Source organism: Pelodiscus sinensis, chromosome 9 (genome assembly GCF_049634645.1).
Source record: "Pelodiscus sinensis isolate JC-2024 chromosome 9, ASM4963464v1, whole genome shotgun sequence".
In the NCBI taxonomy this organism is placed as follows: domain Eukaryota; kingdom Metazoa; phylum Chordata; order Testudines; family Trionychidae; genus Pelodiscus; species Pelodiscus sinensis.
In genome coordinates, this window is record NC_134719.1 from 2,404,683 (window position 1) to 2,422,970 (window position 18,288).

Here is an 18,288-nt window from a genome sequence, read left to right on the forward strand (position 1 = left end):
GACCTCCATGGCTTTCTGCTCCTGCCAACTAAGATATTTTTCCTGAAGGAAGGGGAATTGGGACTCCTACGTATTTGCCACTTGTTCAGAAAATGAGTGTTGTTTTGCTGAAGACAGAGGTGTGCTTGTGATCTTGTGACTACAGCTGCCGTAAATGAGTTATCGAGTCTCATTGTCTCGGTCACATCTTCTTTTGTTTAAATTGGCTCCAGGAACGTTGGTTGGTCTCTAGGCAAGGATGCAGCAAGGATATTTGCTACAATTTACAGGCAAAACAAGTTTAACCCCTTTGCTGCTCCTCTGCGCCCGCTATCTCTAACGTCGTAGTGAAATTCTACAGATGTGGCAAAGTCAGTTCCCAGGACTGTTCAGATGAGAGGGTTAAATACATGTAAGTAAGTTAGTGCCAGACAGTGTGTAGGGAGAGATGGATAGATCGCTGTAATCTTGAGCCCCAGATCGGACCAGTCATTAGAAGCTGCTGTCAAGCAGGGGTCATTAGGGTTCAGCAGACATTTCTTTCTGGGAGGAATTCTGGCTTTGTGCCCTCTGCCTCCCATCTCCCCGGGTATGTCTACACTACCCTCCTAGTTCGAACTAGGAGGGTAATGTATGCATACCGCACTTGCTAATGAAGCCCGGGATTTGAATTTCCCGGGCTTCATTAGCATAAGCGGGGAGCCGCCATTTTTAAATCCCCGCTGCTTCGAACCCCGTGTAGCGCGGCTACACGGGGCTCGAACTAGGTAGTTCGGACTAGGGTGCCTATTCCGAACTACCGGTACACCTCGTTTCACGAGGAGTACCGGTAGTTCGGAATAGGACCCTAGTCCGAACTACCTAGTTCGAGCCCCGTGTAGCCGCGCTACACGGGGTTCGAAGCAGCGGGGATTTAAAAATGGCGGCTCCCCGCTTATGCTAATGAAGCCCGGGAAATTCAAATCCCGGGCTTCATTAGCAAGTGCGGTATGCATACATTACCCCGCTAGTTCGAACTAGCGGGGTAGTGTAGACATACCCCCCTTTGTAGAGCTCGAGGCCTGACTGTAAGTCCGAGGGGCTTGCTTGTTCCTGCGTGGGAAGCCAGCAGGAGCATCCCTGGGAATTGCAGCCAGGCGAGCACTGTATCCTGGTAGGGCCATGCAAGCTGCACTGTCCATGTGGGAGCCCAGGAGATTGCTCTGTGACACCAGCGTGATGACTTGTATTTCATTTCCTGGGGTTTGAGGCTTGGTTGATTTTCCATCTACCAGCTCCCTCGTGAAAAATTGCTTATTTCATTACCCAGCGAAGGTTCTGACAGGGCTGTTCACCTCTGTCAGGTAAAAACGACCTGGATGGCTCAGCGGGTGTTTCAGAATGGTCACTCTCTTACACGGGTGTTTAATACTCCTGCAGTGTGGTGTTTGCTTTACTGGTGTGCTTTTCATAGATCAGCCGTTCTCAAAGTGTGGTCCGTGACCATCTTGCATGTGGGTGTGGGCTCAGGGCTTGCCCCCCTCCCCCCAGCGAGGAGCCTGCGCTGATGCTCCAGCCCCATGGCCTCCCTCCTCCCCAATTCCGCGAGGTTGAAGTGCCAGCGCTGGCTTCCTGCCTCAGGGAAGTGTGGGGTGAGCTGTTTTCTCTATGCCACCCTCCCTCCCCCATGACGGAGGGGCGGGGAGGGAGGGGGACAACAGCACAAGAAACCGCTCACCTGGAGATTTTCCCTGCTGCTCCCATTGGCTGGAATCATGGCCAATGGGAGCAGTGGGGGTGCGGTGCCTGGAAGTGGTGGCAGATAAGTGCCTCTTATGCCCAGACCCTTTTCCTCCATCCCCTTCCTGAACCCTTCCTCCCAGATCCCACTCCCCTACCCTGTTCCTGCACCCTCCCTCCTTACCAGATCCCCCACTCCTAGCCTGCTCCTGGCCAGATCCCGCACCCCCTCACCCTCCTTGAACCCATTTTGTCATCATGGGTGGTTGGCTGATGGTCCGCGGAAAGGTCTACATTGAGCAGGACCAAAAAGTTTGAGAACCACTGTTACGGAGGAATACGGAAGTTGTGTAGTCACTTACTATTTTGTATGTGTGTGTTGTGTAAATTATTTTATCAGCTTATCTTCGTTAAGTAAGGCTCTTATAATACGTGTGATTGCTAATCATTAGTAAAAGTAATCGGTTTTAGCCAGTAGACCCGTTGAAAAGAGGAACTGGGTTCTTCAGCTGCTCATTTGTAATACTATTTTAAAATTATTACAATACTCCTGCATTGTAAATATTGTGCCCCATCTGAATTAGAAACCCTTCCCTTGATCCAGCTGTAATCCAGCTTTGTATCAAGTTTCATTTTTTAAATCCAGGCTGGTTTTGAGTTACATTGGGCAGATAGGTGCCGCATGCCGTGTTTACTATTTATTTGAACAGTGTATTTGCTAATCTAGAAACTGTCAACTCCTATATAAAAGCATATATCTATATAAAATGAAAGAAAAGCAATCTTTGGCAGACTGAAACTGTATACTCCAGGATCTGCCTGGAGCAAATATTTATGGCCGAGTAATGAATCCCTCCTGAAAATAGCTTTTTGTAACAGCCACACTGACCCAGCTGTAATTCTAGCTGACAGACAACGACGCAGCAGTAAGTACATATTAACAAGCACTTGCTTTTGGGGGCGGGGGGAAATGATTTTGACCTTTCTGAGCAATTATTAATGAAAAAGACTGCAGGAGATGAACCCTGATACATTTGATACTAAAGGAATTTTTAATGCTGCTTTCGTTTGCTTTATAAAACATAAGGAAGGTTTCATTTCCTATTAGTATTTTAACAAGTTATGTCTCCCTTTGAAGATCAGGCTTTCTAATTTGCACCCCTTTTGTATCATCCCTGTAGATCACCACACGTGCTCCCCGTTGGCGAGTCCAATGTCCCCTCATTCTCTGTCCTCCAACCCATCTTCAAGGGACTCCTCACCAAGCCGAGACTTTTCTCCTGCTATCACAAACCCCAAACCACCCATCACAATCCACCGGGCTGGGAAGAAATATGGCTTCACGCTTCGTGCTATTCGCGTCTACATGGGGGATAGTGATATCTACGCCGTGCATCACATGGTCTGGGTAGGTCACTGGTTTTCTAACAAGAACGCTCTTCGGGGCCAGACAGTCTTCCTTTTGGGATTAACCTATAAAACGTTCCTTTGCTTCTATGGATCCCCTCTCCTTATTCAGACCCAAAGGAATCTTTCATGGGCAAACACTCTAAAAAAACCAACCCTGTCACAAAAATCACAGCTGCTTCTTCTGCCACTGGTGATGTAGGTCTGCCTCTTTTTACCAGAAGTGCAAACATTAAAGTGTGCATATCTGTGCAACTCCCCTTACTCTCTGTTCGGGTGGTCACATGAGGGTCAATTATAGCTAATTCATCCTCAGCTGTGGAAGCAGTGATAGCTTGCTTCTGATCAATTCAACCTACTGGGATTTTTAAAACAGCCACCTGGAGTTGATTACATGCCTTAAACCATCAGTTTACATTGATTGTCCAGGAATTCAACATTCATTTATTATCCTAAGGGATCTTATTGTCTGCTCCATTTCTCTCTTCCTTTCCCTTATACAGTATTATGATCTGTGTGATCTTTCTTTGGCTATGTATATGACTGTTACTTTAATCATTTTCCCCCCAAAGGGGTGTGTGTGTATTATTTAAAATGCACTGCTTTTACAATTGCAAGAGCGTAAGGAGGGAAATGGTTTCTTAGTATACTTCGGTATCTGCTTTGGAGACCTTATTAAGAGAGCCGTCCTTCATCTGTGGTAATCATTGTTTGATGCTGTTCATTAAATAGAAAAACTATTTGGATTTTTCTCGTGATGATTTCCCTTGGTCCCTTCTGCCTGCTCTTGAAAAATTCTGTATTTATTAGCAACCCCTTCAGTCCACAATGAAGAGAAAGCTTCTGCAACAATTTCAAGCCTGAGTTACATCTCAAGGTTGCAAGCCCCTGCTTTAAGGTGGGAATGGCAGGGAGGGGAAAAAAAAGTATGTGATGATTAGGGCATCACAGTTTAGAAATACTGTGATAAATTATAGACAGTGGGAAAAGACCCTGTATTTGGAGTCCGATGCACAAATGTCCAATCTCAGTGGTGGAAAACTAGTCTGATAGAAACTAGAAATGGTAATGAGGCGACAGAACTGTTTAGGCAGCTTCTAACATATGCGCTCCAGGATGTGTAATTCTGAAACTCAAAGGACTTAACATTTTTTATATTGATATGCATGTCAAGAATATTCAGAGAGATAATTAATGTTGACCAAAAATTTGCAAGCACACTTAACCTTATGGTACCAGGTTTAAGCCAATGTCTAACTCTTGGCCTGCGTCTACATGGCACGATTATTTCTGAATAAGCTATTCCAGAAGAAATACACCGAAATAGCTTATTTCAAAATAGCGAGTCTATATTACAGGGAAGCCTGGAAATTAGTCCGAAGCACGTTCCTCTAATGTAGACACGCTTCCTCGATTTAGAGCCCCAGGAAGCACTAGGGAGTAATTACTTTGAATGGCCTCAGGGAGGAGCTATTTCAAAATAGCAGCAGTGGAGCATCCACACTACTGCTATTCTGAAATAGCTATTTCTGAAGAGGCATTATTCCTCGTGGAATGAGATTTACAAACGCAGAAATTATTTTGAAATAACAGGCTAGCTGTGTCTACACTTGCACCCCCTTTCAAGAGAGGGATGCAAATGAAGACATTCGAAATTGCAAATGAAGCCAGGATTTAAATATCCTGTGCTTCATTTGCATATTCACGTTATGGCGCTATTTCGGAATAACAGCCGCTGTTAAGATGCAGTTATTTCGAGAGAAAACCCTTCTCTCGAAATAACCCTTATTCCTCATAAAATGAGGTTTACCAGTTATTTCGAGAGAAGGGTTTTCTCTTGAAATAACCGCGTCTTAACAGCATCTGTTATTTTGAAATAGCGCTATTTCGAAAATAGCGTCATAACGCAAATATGCAAATGAAGCACAGGATATTTAAATCCCGGCTTCATTTGCAATTTCGAATGTCTTCATTTTCATCCCTCTCTCGAAAGAGAGTGCAAGTGTAGACATACCCATAGTTCTGTCAGAATAACGGACATTATCCATTAGACGTATCCTTGGAGATCGGGCTGAAACCTGTATTGGGGCACAGATTTTGCTGCATTTTCTATTCTGCGGTTCATATGCCTTCCTATGAAGTATCTAATATTGGTCTCTGCTGGACATAGCATCCTGGGCTGGGTGGACCTTGGGTCTGGTCCAGTCTCGCTATTCTTAGGTTCCTGTGTATTTATAAGTAATCATTTCCCTGTCATTGCCAGCATGTGGAAGAAGGAGGCCCTGCGAATGAAGCAGGTCTGCGGGAAGGGGATCTGATAACCCATGTCAACGGAGAACCTGTCCATGGTCTGGTGCATACTGAAGTGGTGGAACTGATCCTTAAGGTAAGGCCACAACATGCTTGTGTTACAGAATGTGGACAGGACAGAACTAGAAACTACTTTAGTATCAGTTTGGCAGAGGAGCATTTTAAATGTAAGTTAAATACCTGGTTCCTAATATTTGCCTTGCAAAAATCCTTTGCTTTAATCACAATCCCGGTGTCTCCAGAACTGTCTTGTTCCACCTTAAACTGACAATCCATTAATGATTGTGGAAAATAAGAGTACGGTTGACATAAGACATGCTCATTTGTTTGACGTGGATGGTGAATTTGGAAGCAGTCAACAGGTTAATATGGTGTAACTGTAGTAATGCCCAGTATCATTTTAACAAATACCCTCCAATTTTTCCCAATTTTTGTTTGTGCTCTAAACAGCTAATGTTTAGTTCTTAATACTATTTTCTCAAGGATTATTATCAGCAGTATTTAAAAGAGGCTTTTAGAACAACTGGTCTTGGAAATATTTAGCTAAATGACTTGTATTTGATACCTCCTCCTGTGCCGAGTATATTTATGGAAATAAAATGAACGTTTTATCAGTCCCAAGAATCAGGCCTTTGGGGGAAGGCGTGGCAGACATGAAAGAAATGAGGGATTCATCTTATAAGTGTTGAGGACAACAAGCTAATGCTTTCAGACAGTCAACGCAGATTCATGCTGATGGATTCCTGATGCATCTCAGTGTATCTGTCCATCTATCAGCGTGAAGAAAGGGTCAGACACATAAGTAAGGAACAGGTTTGGGTACCAAAGAACCTACTTTGGCTGAATTTCTAGAAGGAAGATGGTTGTTGTGGTTCTCATTGGTAGCAAGCACCCATCCCCATGATATCTTGGTGCCGTACAAGACATAAATTGAGGCATTCAGGATCTCAGTAAGAGAGGTCAAATCCCATGCTACTTCTGTTCCATGCAGCTGTACTAGTTAGCTAGGAAACCAAGATTTAATCTGTTGTGAAAGCCTGACTAAAGAAGTCCATCTCCCCATGCTAGATGAAGTCTCAGAGGGAAAGGGGATTAGTCAGAGGAGTAAAACATCTCAGCCTGTGATGAATTAGCAATCCACTTGCTCAACACCTACAACTGCCAAAAGCAATCTTAGTCTAAACAAATGCCATCTCCCTAATCTAACAGAGTGGAAACAAGGTATCTATCTCTACTTCCCCTTTTGAGAACACATCAATCAAAGTTGGGCCAGCTCGGAAGCCCAGCTACAAATCCAAGATGGCTCGGAGGAACAAGAAAAGCAAAGCTAAAGATGGGCAAGAAAGGTGAGTTAGATTTTGTTTTGTTTCATTTTTTGCTGTGAAGATTAAATGTTCTCAAGGTAGGTAGATCTTGTCGGAGCAATTTCCATGTAATAAGTTTGTATCAGGGCATGTTATTTACATTGTGCCCCTACATTGAGTGAGGGAGACTTACCTGTAAGCAAATATATCTTTTGGTTTCACAAATGAGTAACTTTTCATTCCTTATCCCAGTAAGAAGAAGAGTTCTTTGTTCAGGAAGATCACAAAGCAGGCATCCTTGCTGCACACCAGCCGCAGCTTATCTTCACTTAACCGCTCTCTGTCCTCTGGGGAAAGCGTTCCTGGTTCTCCAACCCACAACCTGTCCCCTCGGTCACCTACGCAGAGCTACAGATCTACTCCTGAGTCTGTACATTCAGGTAAAAGACCTTTTTGTGGGGGGAGGGGAGTGGAGGAGGAGGTTAATTTTTAATGTCTTCATTTTTTTTTAAGTTAAATGCAGAACAGCTACTAACCAAATACTGAGTTTACATTTATTTGAACTTCAAAGCAGCCGTTGCTCTGTACGTCTTATTTTTCTTTGGGAAGATAAAAGTTTAATTACGGGAGGGAGAGGGGGAAGTCTTTGTTCATTGTGCAGCTGAGGGCATCTTAGCAGTGCAGACATTAAGCTGCCACATACTGCACGTACATACGATGCACCCGCCTGGTGTAAATTATGGTCTTTCCACAGTATTTTGACTTTTTTTTTTTTTAGAATACACAAGAGCAAAATAGTTAAATTTGTCAAAAAAATCCTAGTGTGAATTTGGCCAGTGGACAGAGAATAAATAAACTTGCATCCCGACGACAACACCAATAAAGTGCCCAGTTTTACGTACATATGGTTTGATGCAGTAGTAACGGAACGTTTTCTCACTGAGTTCCTGTGAAATAGCCTGTAGTATTTTCTGGTACTGATTATGTGACAGTGAGATGGTAGCTCTACTGGAAACAGCAATGTGCCACCTTGTAATAGCTTTGCTTTAATACCTGGGGTAATGTGGCAACGAACTGCTCTTGCCATTGTACAAGCATTGCATGAATGTTTGTTTATAAAATTAAAATATCCCTTTCTCTCCCCCCCCCCCCCCAAAGTTGGTGGAAATTCTTCCCAAAGCAGCTCCCCCAGTTCCAGTGTCCCCAACTCTCCAGCCAGCTCTGGACACATCCGACCGAGTTCTTTGCATGGACTAGCCCCAAAGCTTCAACGACAGTATAGATCTCCACGGCGTAAATCTGCAGGAAACATCCCTCTCTCACCACTAGCCCACACTCCCTCACCAACCCCACAGTCCACATCGCCACAGCGTTCACCTTCACCTTTGCCAGGACATTCTGTAGGCAGCTCCAGTATTATTCAGTCTTTTCCTGTCAAGTTACATTCCTCCCCGCCTCTAGTAAGACAGATCTCCAGGCCCAAAAGTGCTGAGCCCCCCAGGTCTCCTTTGCTGAAGAGAGTCCAGTCAGCTGAGAAACTGGCTGCCTCGCTGTCCTCTGAAAAGAAGCTGGCTTCCTCTCGCAAACATAGCTTGGATATCTCCCACTCTGAATTTAAGAAGGAGATGCTACAAAGGGATCCTAGTCTCCAAAGTTTGCAGGAGTCTGCGAATGAAACAACAGGTGGTAAAGTTGGGCTAGCGGAAAAAGGGACACTGCAAAAGCCATCTTCCAGGAAGCTAGGTGCTATTCGACAAGACAGAGTCGAGAGGAGAGAGTCACTACAAAAACAAGAGGCTATTAGGGAAGTAGATTCCTCCGAAGATGAAACGGATGATGGTTCAGAGGATAGTCAAGATGGGAGAAGATTGGAGAGGCAACCCTTCAGAGGAGAAAAGGGCTCCGACTCCTTTAATGATAAGTTTTCTTCCAAACTGGAAAGCAAAGACAGTCTGGAGGATGATGCTTTTCTCACTGACGATCCAAAAGGTACAGCCGACTTGCAGAAGGCAACTAATCAGCCACCGAGGGCTGTCTCAGAGATGCTGCCAACTAGCATGCCTCAGTCACAGTCCAAGATCCTCACCAGAACGTCTCCAGGAGAATGTGGCAAATATGAAAAGCCACCGCTAGCAAAAGAGCCTAAATTGCCAGAAAGCAAAACCGTTCAGGAAGAGAGCATCAGATACACTGGGGGGGAAAGTATCCGTTGCATGAAAGATACAAAGAGCCCCCCTGGCAGGTTCATTCAGTTTGAGAAAAGCCACCCTTCTGGGGTCACGCATGGTAAAGATGCTCCAAAGGAATCTGTGTTGACAGAAATCAGTCAAAAAAAGCAAGATCCTAACCCTTCACCAGCACTTCCTTCTTGTTGCACAGCAAATAGGAACTCTCCTGTATCGCTAAGCCAAACGGACTGCAGAGTAACAGATTGCAAGCAGGAACTTCGAGCTGCAGAACAAAGCAGCCAATGGCAACATCCGGCCACTGTAAACGAAACGTCTCCAAAAAGTCCAGCTGCTGAAAAACCGCAAAGCCCGTGCCAGGCAGAGGAGTCGGCAGAGGGCAAGAATCCATTAAATGCCAGGAAAACGAGCCCAAGGGATGCAATGGGTGCTTCACCTTCAACTCCCTACGGCCCAGTTGCTGGTGAAATGGCCCTTTCGGTGTCTCCGTTACCAACGGTCGCTCAAAGCGTCTTGGGCCCAGTGAAGCTTGGCATGTCAGGTACTAGAAAGTTGGAAGCAGATCTTGAGTTCCCCCAAACGGACCCAACTTGTAAGAAAGATTCCAAACAAAGAAAGCAGGAAACGTTAAAGATGGGAGAAGATCAAGACAGAGAGAAACTTCTTAGCACAGACAATCTGAACACCTGTGCACCCTACACAGAGCCAACAAGTCCAGCAAAGTCTTGGGAGCTGTCCTGTTCCCTGACAGCAAAGAAAGAACCAGGTTTTGGCAGTTCTCAACCACTTGAAGCCATAGGAGATAACAGGAAAACGTCTCCATCAAAAGATCTACCACATACCCTGGAAATTCAAAGTCCTAGGGCATCTCCTCTGCCAGCGGACAGCCTGCAGCTCTGTAAAGAGGAGACTGTGATGGTGGGAAACAGCAAAGAGGCGGGAAGTCAATTAAAGATACAAGACTTTCCATTGTCGCAAGACAGCGTTGTAAAGAAAGCATAGCAGGAGCCCTGGATACGTGCACTTGAGTACTCTACATTCAGAAACAGAGACGGCATGTTTGGATTTTGTAATATACACTAATACAGAATAGGACCGTGGACATCTATTTTTGGGAGGGTTGTTTTTTCATACTGCTTTTTTGCCTTTTTTTCATCTTTGCAATTCTATTTTTGTACATGACGTGCTTGCCACTTGAGGTCTCTTTGGAACAGGGTATCTTTAAAGCATAACTATGAAATAGTTTGCTGACTTTTTTTTACTTTGGTTTGCCCTCAGTTTGGGCTGTGCTGGGCATTTCCCGCCAGTTTTGCATTTATTCAGATCCCAAAGAACTACTTTGTGCAAAATAGGCAGCTGACGTTAAAACCTCTCTCGCTTTTCAACTTTCTCTTTCACATTGCATCTGTTTCTTCCCAAATTTTCAGTTATTTACAAGCCAGTTTCTCTATGGCAAGGAGGAAAAAAAAATTGTTAATAGGTTATTCGAAATTCAAGCCTTCTTCAGTGCAACTCAGATCCTTTTCTTTCTCTGTCACTTTACATATCCTCCAGTCCCACGCATATCTATCTTAGAGTTCATTGCTGCTACATTGTCAGTTTGGAGTACAGAGAACAGCCCTATATTTTTTTAACTCATTTTTTTTAAACTTTCTCTCAAATGGAAGCTCAAAGAAACTAGTGTCCGATCTGTAGCATGTTTATTTTTACTTTGTTTTACAGGACACATGGCACCTCTCTCCTCCATCTTTTAACATTTTAATTGTGTTTTCTCCCCTTTTACCTGCCTTCTTACTAGTCTGCCCTGATCCGGAACAAACAGTGACCCCACCAGGAGGGACACAGTTGTGTTTAAAATAATAATGCGGATACATGTAGCACCCTCAAACTATGTTAACTTCATGGCATATCAGCACGAGCGACCTCTCCCTCTTAGGACGGCTCTCAGTAATTCTGGGGGAGTTTTAAGTATTTCTGCCAGTTCTGAAACAGAGCTTGAGAAACCCAGCAAGGGTTCTGACTTTGCCTGTCTTCTTAGAGAGTACTCTAAAATGTTGTTCCCTTTAACTCATCAAGTGATGTGGATGAGCGGCAACCAGACTTCAAAACAACACACACGATAGTTCAAGATTTTACCTTCGGTAGCTAGACCATTTCCACTTCTCAGTTCCCCTGGTTTTATTAAAAATTTGTACGATCCCCTGGTTTCTAGCATTTCTGTGCTTGAAATGTGACCAGTTCTGAATCACATTATTTTGGGATGATTAGATCTGTAATAAAATGCTGACAAATATGTAGTATAACATCTCTCTGGCATTCTGAGCCATTTCCTGACTAGCCTATTGTCAAAGAATGCTACTGTCATTCATCACAGAATGCTCTTGGCTTTCACTCCAACCTTGTCTAACAGAGTCTCTCTGTGCTTGGAAAGCCTGCAATAGCTAGTGACCCAATTAATTGGTCTTCTTGGAGAGGAACATTTCTGAATGGCGACTGTACTTGGCAGCAGTGCACCTGTCGAAGAGCTGCATCTATTGGTCCAATTTCATTATCCGGCTGTTTTCCATTATAAAAACCTCTTCTGCACTTTGAATGTCTACTTATGTTCCCTACCCGTATCTTTGGTGTAGGAATACACTTTTTCCTGACACTCTTTCAGACTTCTTCAATTCCTGATGCATATATACCAAGCATCTCTGGATTTCTTGGCCTGCCTTTTTCTCTAGAACCATTTTGTCATTCTGTAAGTGATTTTGGATGCCGAGATTTCATTTCTGGACCAACTTTTGTTTTGAGGTTATTTTTATATTCAAGTAACTGTTTACTTTGTGTGTGCACACGCGTTTACTGTAATGTTGTTAAGAATGAACAGGCTTCTTAATGCACTAGCTGAAGCATCACCACTCCCAAGTAATGGATCAATAGCCCCGGCAGTTAATGGTAGACCTACTATCTCTTTGAGCCTTGCTCTGGAACACATGAGCTAGTCAGGTGCACATAGGTGGCGATTGACAATTACAAACCCTTGATTCGCCCAATCAGAGCGCTTCACTTGCCAGCCTCTTGAAGCACTCTCTATCTGGATAAACATGTCTTCATGTATTGATTTCATGACAATAAGTAAGTGCAGGTTTTGCTGCTGCTATCTGATCTGACTGGTTTTCTTCCTCGTGAGTTGATCCATTAGGAAGTTTTGAAGAAGAAAGTTCCAGCTGGCAATCAGACTAAAATAAAATGGGCATCGTCTGAAACTAACCCCCTAAAAATGCCTGATTTTTTTGGAAAACCTATTAAATTTAATTCCTTGTAAGATATGAATTTGTACCATGGGGATAACCGTGCGGTGGGCGTGCTCTGTAATGTTTGTCTTGGATATAAAAGTTGTATACAAAGCACACCTAGCTACCATGTGGGATAATTTATATGTAGATATAACCCAGATGGTCTTTGTGTGAACCATCCCTCTCCTATGGGCACTCATTGGTTGGGTGGATAACAAATTGCCCATGAAAAATAAGGCAGTATAATGTTTTGTGAGAATAAACAGCACTGCGTCTAATGGTCTGTCAATTCCTACTAAGGGCATTGTGACTCTGCTCGGATAGGTAGGGCCAATGCTACCTCTGGGCGGTTACCATGGAAGCTCCGAGAAAGAAAGCCTAGCACACTGCTGCAGTCTGGAGAATACACGCTTCAGCACCTTGCCTCTCCTGTCTTTGAAAATAAATCTAATTCCAGAGAATTTCAGTCTTATCGTTCCCTCAGTAATCCCTGCTGAGCAGAAGAGGAGAGCGAAGGAGCCGGACACATTTCAGCTTTTTCATGAAGGCACCAAAGTAGTGTTTGGCCAAAGAAAGCGTAAGGAGCATATTTAGCCACCCGACTTCTATATAGCAGGTGTAAAACACTAGGTTCAATTTTAGAAGGCTGTCATTTGAACGCCCTTGTAGGCTGGTGTTACCAGGAAAATACCCATTACTGGTGCACAGCTCCTTGGTTCCTATCCCTTGTCAAATTAGGCATCTCCCGAGTATGCACAGTCCCCCTACTGTTAATTGAAATGACTCTGGCATCTTTTAGGAAAGCTCTTGGGAAAAGCTGAAAGAAGATTGCCATACAAAATTGTGATGATGAACCAGACGGATGCCAGTTATCACTGGCTGTCCGAGAAACAAAAACATAATTTACGGAAACAGTCATCTCATCCCATCTTAGAGATTGGAGAGGTGGGGGCAGATGTTGGAATCAGTATCTGTGTGGGTGGGTGTTCAGGTGGTATGTTAACATGGTTGTGCAGAGGGCAAGTTGAAAGTCATTCTAGCTCGGCAGAACATGTTGCAGACTAAGTCTGATTGCCACAATTAAGCCCGAATTGGAGAAGGGGAGGGGTGTGTGTGTGTGTGTGTGTGTGTGTGTGTGTTTTCCTGAGGGTTGGTTTGTTGGGGGGTTTTTTGGTGGGTTTTTTTTTTCATGAGTGGGTTTGATTGTGAGGGTTTTTTGTTTTTCTTTGACTCATTTTGGTTTTGAAATTTACCATATATAAGTCCCATATTTGTAATCCTTTTTTTATACCCAGCCGATGCATTCCTGCCGAATGCTTCCTTTTAGTGTTCTTTTCCCCTGGCCTTTTCACTGTAGCATCTAAGACAAACGAATATTTATTGTAAATATTAGTCTGTAGCATTGTAATCACCACTCCTGGGGTTGAATGCCAGAGGCTTTTAACATCCAGTATCCTAAAGAATGCTTGTTGGGGAATGGGCAAAAGGAATGACCTGTGGTCTCGACACCCACACTGCATTAAAGTGTGATGTAGATTTTATTGCTTCCTGCCCGGGGAGGATAAAGTCTTGTTTCTCTGGTTTTCTCGTACTGGATGTGAAGGATAATGCTGTACTTCTACTGGAAGACTTTGACAGACGTGTGTGTTTACGTTGTGTTCAATTATCATATCCAGGCGGCTGCCCGGGCGGCTTTGAAGCTGGGCTCTGGTGTCGAGTTGTGTTACTCAGCACTTGGCTAGATAAGAGGAAGACGTGGAATTTAAGTGTTTTTAGAAACTTGAACATTTGCCACATAATAGCGGTGCAATAATTTTTATTCATGTTGTACCTGCATGTTGATGTTTAAATCCTCCACTGAAATAAATTTTTTACATAAATACAAACTCTTTGCTTTTCTCAGTTTTCTGTCTCCTGTGTTAAATCTTCCACAGAAGATGTGCTAAGCATTGACATGTATTTCATGCTGCCAGCTAGAGTTGGTTTAGCCTCACTTTGTGCTTGGAGGCTATTGTATCCAACTGGATCCACCGCCCCACCGTGTAAGGCGATGGCTACAAAGTAATAGCAAGCTGATGGCATCAAGGTAAATCCAAAGCACTCTGCCTGTTCTTCTGTGATTTTTTTTTTTCCTGCTTGGATCAGTTGTCTGCATGAGCCAAAAGTGTTCTCCTTTGTACAAAACTCGCCTCCCCCCGCTGAGATCCTTTCTTCTGGTCCTCAGTGACTGGTTAGTGTAGAATCCCTCATGTGAGCTCCCACCGTTCCTATTACTGACTCGTACAAGGAGACGCACTAAGGAGGGTACAATTCTTAGTTTAGCTACAATAGAGAGCAAAAAGCAACCAAACAAGAGAAGAGAGGGGAGGGAAATGGGACCAAATGTAATGTGTTTTAACAAAAGGATAAAAATAAAACTGTAACTTCTCGCCATTATCAAGTGCTGCTCGCCATCAGCAACCTCTGAGCTGTCAAACTCTGGCTGCCTCCTACCAAGGCATGCAGCCTTCCTGATATACATGTGGATCAACACTGGGACAGAACCAGTCACTCAAACAAATCAAACAGCACATGCTTTATTGCATCTCTGTGTTGTACAGCCTGTACTCAGTGGTTATGTACATACGTGCACCTGTCCCTCCGTTGTGTACGCTGCATGCGTGTGCTCAAGGAAGCGGCGCCGGAAATTAACATGTAGGTACCATAGCAGACAGATAAAACACTGGCAGGACATGGTGCTGTGCTATGACTTATTGTAACAAGGCAGAAATTATTTAACCATTCTTCTGTACTTACTGTAGCCACAGTGGCAGTAAAGATCTATTGGAGCATCAGCTTTCGTGGGCAAAGACCCACTTGATCAGATGTGGGTCTTTGCCCACGAAAGTTGATGCTCCAATATATCTGTTAGTCTATAAAGTGCCCCAGGACTTCTCGTTCTTGCAGATTCAGACTAACACAGCTACCCCTCTGATACAAATGGCACTAAAGTATAAAATGTCAGTGAACCTTTTTGGCAGGCACTGGTCCTAAAACATTTAGCTGGAGTATTTCACTTAGGCCTTTAGAACAGGGGTGGGGAAACTTTTTGGGTCGGGAACCACTGACCCACTGAAAAATCAGTCCCAGGCCGCACGGTGAGGTCTCCTCAATGCTGGGGGGGGGGTCCCCTAACCCTCAGGGGCCAGATCCAGATGAGGATCTCCCCTAACTTTAAGAGGAGGGTCATAATCCTGCACACTAAGACATTAACAAGTCTTATTTCTCCCAGCCTTGTGAAATACACAGTAGTGCAAGCTAACTGATTGAACTCTGATTAGTCCTGCTCTGCAAATAGCCAGCGTTTGGGAAAAGTGACCGTTTGTCACCCCCAAAGTCTCTCTCTTTAACCACTGTACACAAGGCAGGCTACCTTCCTTCCAAATGCAAAATAAAGGCAAGTCAAAGGAACAAAGAAATCGCAGTGCAGCTATTGATAATGGGAAAAATGTTTTAGCCAAGGAGCTCTGATACCATTTTGTTGAATCATGTTAATTTTTTTAAAGAGGGTGGAGCTCTGCATTCCATGCTCTCCGGTGTTCTCCAGAGGAGAGATTCATGGAAGGGCTGTCAGTGAGGTGAAGTGGTAAATCGTAGCTGCCTACCGTACACGACACCTGAGCTCCTGCAACATGCCACACTCCGTGCATATTTCGGGACTGGATGGAATCATCCCACCAGTACAGCTGGTCCTGGGGCATGCCTTGCATATGCAGAGAGTCCGCTGCTTACTTGAAATCTACCCAGAGTGGAAACCAACAACTCTCCATGCAATCCATTGTTGCAGCCTCCAGAACTTGCGCTTGGACCAGTTTGTTCTAAACGTCAGGGTGATGGGAGCTTGGTTCTCTGTTGATATGTTCTGCTTTTTTAAGAATGCATCAATGCGAAAAGTATTGTGTTACCGTTACAAATTTAACCTCAAGCAGTCAAGAGTCAGGAAATTCTGCAAGCCACAGTAGTTCTCAGGAAGTTAATTGAGTGGCATTGTTTGTACATAGTACTTTGTTTTGTTTTCCTTGTTTCCTGAAAATGGGATTATATCAATGAAATATAGCACGTTGCATCACAGCTGGGTTAAGACTTCTGCCAGTGTGTTCACTTTTGGAATGTTCTGACTTCCGAGAGCTTTGTATTCCCACCCCAGTTTATTGATGTGTTACACACAAAGGCTACGTCTAGACTGGCATGATTTTCCGGAAATGCTTTTAACGGAAAAGTTTTCCGTTAAAAGCATTTTCGGAACAGAGCGTCTAGATTGGCACGGACGCTTTTCCACAAAAGCACTTTTTGCGGAAAAGCGTCCGTGGCCAATCTAGATGGGTTTTTGCACAAAAAAGCCCCGATCGCCATTTTTGCGATCGGGGCTTTTTTGCGGAAAACAAATCTCAGCTGTCTACACAGGCCCTTTTTCGCAAAAGGGACTTTTGCCCGAACGGGAGCAGCATAGTATTTCCTCAAAAAGCATTGATTTCTTACAGTAGGAAGTCAGTGCTTTTGCGGAAATTCAAGTGGCCAGTGTAGACAGCTGGCACGTTTTTCCGGAAAAGTGGCTGATTTTCTGGAAAAACTGGCCAGTCTAGACACAGCCAACAAGACAACATTATAAGAAAGTTAAGGTTGCAAAGTCAAGCACTCAAAATGCCAGAGATTGCCTGGTTCACGAGCACTGTGATACAAAATTGGTTTAACACAGTGGTGGGCAATCTGTGGCCCACTGGGGTATTGTGAGTGGGCCGTGAGATATTCTGTTTACCATTGCCCCACACGCAGGGTTGCCAGATTCCATTTTTTTCCATCTGTGTAGGGTTTTTTCCTACCAGCATTACTAAAGTGACACACACTTAAAGCAAGGGCAGCGTGTGCTGATTGCACACAACATAGACGGTGAGAGCCGTGCGCTCCCTCTGCATCCACACAACATCGCTAGGGTTCCAGCTGCACCCCCTGTGAATTCTAGGTACGCAAGCGCAGTGAGCAAAACTACCCTATCCCGGGAGACGATCTTGGTTAGGACAATCTTGCAGCGCACTCCCTAGCCTCGGTTGCCCATCACTGGTTTAAGATCTGGAAGAGTGAGAGACTAAAGACATGCAGTGTATTTCACAGATTGAAAGTAGGTTAAGAGGTGATTTGATCACTGTCTACAAGTAACGGAATGAGGAACGCATATTTTATAGGCATGTAAATATAACCGAAAAAGATGTAAGATCTAGTGGTTGGACCCCAAAATCAGACATTCAGACTATAAATACGTTTTTTAACTGTGGATAAGTAACCCTTGGATCAATATACCTAGGGACATGGCGAAGTCGCCAACATTTCAGTCGTCAAGTCGAGTGGACGGAGTGAATCTCTTTCTAACAGTAAGGCTGTATCTCATCCAGAAATAATGGCTTGATGTAGAAATTACTGGGTCCGGTTCGCTGTCCTGTTACACGGCAGATCACACTACATGAGCCTTTCCTGGCTCTAAAATCTATGATCCTGTCTTTAAACAGGTGATCGCAAACTGTTCTTTGCACAGGGGACGCCTGTCTTGTTCAGCATGGGGATCGCAGAGTGAATCAGAGCTGTGTAGTCAATTAGGCTGTAGGACCGCAGTAGGAACAGCCATTCTCATCAGCCAGTCGTACGGAACTGATACGGTTCTAATTCTAGTTACATTACTAGCTGATCTGTAACCACCGTGTCTAACCTGACTCATTTTCAGGTCATGCATTTGCTGCCTTGGCAGAACTTTTGGTCAAGGGCTTCCCAGCCCAGAACTTAGTGGCTTTTTTTTTGTAAATGAAATGCCAGACATTTATCTTCTGCCTTTTCCAAGTGTCACAAGGGCTGAGACAAGGTTAATGAAGATGAATGGGTACCACCTCGCAGCACACGGAGTTCCCCTGCATCTCCCAGCCTGGGCGGCAACGCTGGAACGGAGCGTGCTGCCCGCCTTCAATCACTGTCTCTCTGATGGATGGAAATGTCACTCGGGAGAGAGGGGCCCAGAAATGCGCCCTGCTTGCAAGGAGGCACCAGGACAGAGTGTCTGTCTGGAGCCTGCACCTTTCC

General features: G+C 44.3%; 1 protein-coding gene across 10 annotated transcripts in view; it reads left to right on the forward strand.

Moving 5' to 3' along the window:
- Positions 1-14,282, forward strand: part of MAST2 (microtubule associated serine/threonine kinase 2) — a 309,029-nt gene extending 294,747 nt beyond the window's left edge. For all 10 annotated transcript variants that reach the window (XM_075935888.1, XM_075935891.1, XM_075935889.1 and 7 more), the window contains 5 exons: positions 2,880-3,106; positions 5,369-5,491; positions 6,625-6,761; positions 6,972-7,159; positions 7,878-14,282. In XM_075935888.1, the coding sequence (XP_075792003.1) occupies positions 2,880-3,106; positions 5,369-5,491; positions 6,625-6,761; positions 6,972-7,159; positions 7,878-9,907 (2,705 nt within the window). In that variant the 3' untranslated portion in view covers positions 9,908-14,282. The remainder of the gene's footprint in view (positions 1-2,879; positions 3,107-5,368; positions 5,492-6,624; positions 6,762-6,971; positions 7,160-7,877) is intronic.
- The last annotated feature ends 4,006 nt before the right edge of the window (positions 14,283-18,288 follow it).